This window comes from Priapulus caudatus, unplaced genomic scaffold (genome assembly GCF_000485595.1).
Source record: "Priapulus caudatus unplaced genomic scaffold, Priapulus_caudatus-5.0.1 Scaffold897, whole genome shotgun sequence".
In the NCBI taxonomy this organism is placed as follows: domain Eukaryota; kingdom Metazoa; phylum Priapulida; class Priapulimorpha; order Priapulimorphida; family Priapulidae; genus Priapulus; species Priapulus caudatus.
The window spans coordinates 101985-106340 of NW_014577958.1; the positions used below are offsets into that span (position 1 = coordinate 101985).

The 4356-nt window shown below is 46.5% G+C and overlaps 1 protein-coding gene across 1 annotated transcript in view; it reads right to left on the reverse strand.

Moving 5' to 3' along the window:
- Positions 1-759: 759 nt before the first annotated feature.
- The window catches only part of LOC106814282 (ankyrin repeat and SOCS box protein 10-like), a gene marked incomplete in the record, with an annotated part of 36511 nt that continues 32914 nt past the window's right edge, over positions 760-4356 (reverse strand). Inside the window, 2 exon segments of the mRNA XM_014818577.1 lie at positions 760-1948; positions 2788-2926. Of these exon segments, the coding sequence (XP_014674063.1) occupies positions 1263-1948; positions 2788-2926 (825 nt within the window).

The window sequence follows — 4356 nt, forward strand, 5'->3', positions numbered from 1 at the left end:
AGCAAAAGCCAAGCGTATAGAATCAAAATGAGAATAATATATAAGCACGAAGCGTGCAATATGTTTTAGAAATACGTAATAATCATCTGAACGTGTCCTCTGACTATATTAACTGCTCTAACATAATTATACTGAGCGCGATGATGAGGTGTTATTACACCTTAACAAGACGCGTCGGAAAACTAAGCAATTTGAAAAAATATGCCACTGTAGATTCGTGTTAACATTAAAAATAATATGCTACATATTTTGTGAAAACATTCCACGAACTTTTATGCGGCTTTTAGGTGTTCTATGATAACCATAACATCAGAAACTATAACTTTGAACAGCGCAAAAACTTCTTGAGGAAACACATTTTACCGTATTAATCCACGAGATGCACATGCATTACTCAAGCAGATAAGGTCTATGTCCCCCTGACCTCTGTTTGACCTGGCTCGTTTAGCTATTTCTGACTAATATATATATATATATATATATATATATATATAATATATATATATATATAGTGTGCATCATGCTGTGCTTGGGTGATAGAACTTAGTTCATCATTCGTATCACCTGCCTGTTGACCACACACACAGCACGCTTAAGTTTATCTTATGTTCTTGGTGACAATATGAAGCCTATAGCGCAGCAGACGGTGATCTTACTAGCTGTATGCATGCTGCATGCATACTGCCTTACACATCACCAGCTGCCCAGCGCGTTACTACTCTGTTCCTAAAACGTGCCTCCCAGTGTAGCTTTGGTGTGCATTGCTCTCCAGCTGGTTTCCATGGAAACCGATTCTCGACCGATTCTTGTCCGCTCTCGCGACTACGTGGTCGAACGAGCATCGTCGCCGCAGCAGCGGACGCAACAATAACATCAACAACAACAACAACAACAACAACAAAAACAAACGACGCTAAGAACATTCCAAGCACTAATCCCTGAACATCGTATACAACTACTTTGGTGATTGGTGGTGACCGGCGGTCGCCCCGCGTCACGTCCGCGTCACGTCCGGGTCATGGCCAGGTCACGTCCATTGTCACGTCCGGGTCACGGCCAGGTCACGTCCGCTGTCACGTCTGCGTCACGTCCGGGTCATGGCCGCGTCACGTCCGCGTCACGTCCGCGACGTCACGGCGACGTTACAATGCGAGCGCGCGGCGGTCGAGCGGGCAGGAGGTCGGGTAGAGGCACCTCTCCTCCTCCCCCTCCTCCTCCTTCCCCTCTGCTTCTTCCTCCTCCTAACTCTAGCAACGTGTCTACTACTTATCACAGGTGACGTCCTCCATCGTGAGGTAGCGCTCGAGTCGCGACGGCAGGCCGAGCGTGCGCGCGCGCCTCTCCACGTTGTGTGGCTGCATCGAGCGGCGGATGGCGCGCCAACACAGGTAGCGCAGCTGCGGCGGCCCCGTCCAGTAGCGCATCATCGCGTGCTTGATCTCCAAGAAGACGGGACCGAGCACGCGGAAGCAGCGCACGTGCCGGAACATAGTGCGCAGCATGTGCGAGTACATCGTCTGCGGATGCGCGCCCATGACGCGGCACAGCACCTCGAGCGTGCGCGCGCAGTTCTCGTAGCGCGTCTGATTGATGACGGCCTTCAGGTACCAGGCGAACGCCGAGTGCTCGGTGTCGTCCCAGTCCATCGACCAGACGAGAGCACCGTAGTTGATCAGCAACCGGGTTAGATCGACGCTGTTGTCGAGGCAACCGATACTGTACGCCAGCAAGGAGCGCTGCTCGCAGTTTCGGCAGTTCGGGTCGGCGCCGCTGCCCAGCAGAGCGTCGGCGAATGTTTTGGCAGCGTCGTAAGCACCGTCCTGCAGCATCGACCTGACGTAGAGCAGCGCCGTGTTGCCGCCGCGGTCGGCCGCGCTCAGGTCGGATCCGTATTTGATTAGCAACTCGACGCCTTGCAAGATGGCGTCCTCGTGGTCGCGCACATTTCCTGCAACGAAAGATTAAAGATAGAACTCTTGCGAACAATCGCCTAACGTTGCTAGACCTGCCTCGCTATTCTGTTCCACATCCTAAATGTTCTGGGGCTCTTCCTTCTGCCATATGGACACGAATAATATGTTTCTTTCTTCATACTCTTTCCGTCTTCCAAATTGGTATTCAGCCAACCACAGTAAGTTATGAGCGAGGCGTAAAATTCGATAGGACAATCTCAGCGAGCGAAACTAAGCTAATTACCCCGTGCTGGCGATGAGATAGTATACGGCTTCCTAATGTAGCTGCTCGGATTCTCGAAAATCCCCACAAAATTGTTAACGTCATTAGCATAATAACACGGAGAAGGCGTGTACAGACTCGCACGCTAAATGTCAACGGGCGCCGTGCTTCGAATCCATCATCGTGCCAAGTGTAGATTTACTAAGTACAGAGCTTTAATGTTTCAATTAATTATCTTATCGCGCGACAGCACCAGCAGCAGCAGCTGCTACTGACTAGTCGCGTTTCCAACTTCACTTCGCAAAACGACGCTTTCTAATCTCCGAATTCGAACATATAGCTAACGTGTTCTCGCACTTTCATTTAAATTCGCTGCTCCGACAAATGTAGCAAACCCGGGATCACACTATTGCAGCATACACTTGCCCTATACCACACTATTGCAGCATACACTTGCCCTATACCACACTATTACAGCATACACTTGCCCTATACCACACTATTGCAGCATACACTTGCCCTATACCAAACCACCGCAGACCAGACCTACCCCAGACCACACTATTGCAGTGAACACCTACATCAGATCACGTTATCTGTCACGGTACCTACCTAGCATGCAGATATGTAGAGGAGTGCGCCCATCGCAGTTCTGAGCGTTGGGGTCTGCGCCTGCCTCACAGAGCAGGTGTATCCATGGCACTGGGTTCGGGAGTGAGCAAGCCTTGTGCAGCGGAGTAGTTGCGTACTTCTGTAAAACAACGCCGTGATCAGCACAGGTAGCTAACATAGGTAGCTAACACAGGTAGCTAACATAGGTGATCTCTATCCGATATGTAATCCCTGCCCTAAAGTAAAAAATCCGTGTAGATGTATGTGGGCCCTCATAGTAACTCACCCACGACCCTTCCTTACAAGTTATACTAGTACTGTTGTGAGTCAACATCTAGTTACTCACGATGTCAAATTGAGAAGAAAGAGAATTTGAGGAAAGAGAAAAAAGAAGAATTGATGGACTATTTACATAGTATTGCACTAAAAGCAGCAGGTTTATATACGCGAAGTCAGATATCTGCCGTTTTTCTTTTGTATTTCTGCGTGTTTTTACCTCCAGAAGTATATATGCTAAAGCTTTTGCAGAATTGCCAATGTTACCGTTTTCATAATGTAAAACAAAACAAACATATCAAAGTCAGAGCATGCTTGCAATAGGTTTTCGCATGAAATGCGTAATAACTGTCAGGTGTCGCATTAACTCACATTAAACTAAGCCATTTTACCACATGACATGCCATAAACAGCCTCTGATTTTCAATTTAAACTCCACTGCCAAGTTGCCATGGAAACTGGGAAATTTCTTTCAACTAGATTCGCGTCGGACATGGCGAGTACAGAACGCTGGCTTTAGCTTCGGAATTTTTCATTCGAAAAACGTTTGTTTTTTTTGCTCTGGCCTGATCTATAAATATTTTTCAACACACACTAATGGATAATTGCTTTAGCAGACCTATGCACCCTGGCACGTCAACAGTTTGGGTGCGTTAGTGTGAAGCCTCCGTGTACGAAGCACTGACGCACGTCGCCCACGCCGGTAAAGTACAGAATTAATTTCGTAATGAAGTCAAATAAATAGCCTGCAGACATACAGTAATAGGACACCGTCAACTAGTCGGAAGGTTACAGACGCTGTCATATCATCTCTCAAAATAAGACATGAATTCGTAGAAAACGTGATAATGCGAACTTGGAATTGGAAACTATTCGTCGGAAATAATCATTATAACGACAGCGTACAGTGAACTGCATATTTTTTGAGTATTTGTTATTAATAATGAATATTTTTTTAAATCAAGTTAACAGCAAATTGGAAATATGTACTATTCCCCAAACGTGTTATACCAGTTATACCGTGTTATACCAACGTGTTATACCAGTTATACCGTGTTATACCAACGTGTTATACCAGTTACCAAGTGTATACCGTGTTTTTTTTAAATACCAAACGTGTTATATCCATTAATAGCCGTCGTTATTACAACGTGTATAACCAGTAGGTGCAGAAACGAAAATATGAAGCGCTACATCCAGCCTCGGAATCAGAGATCTGATAAGACCAAGCGCGTACACATAGCATATAGCATCCACGAAATGAGGATAAGTAATAGGCGATAATTCTGACAT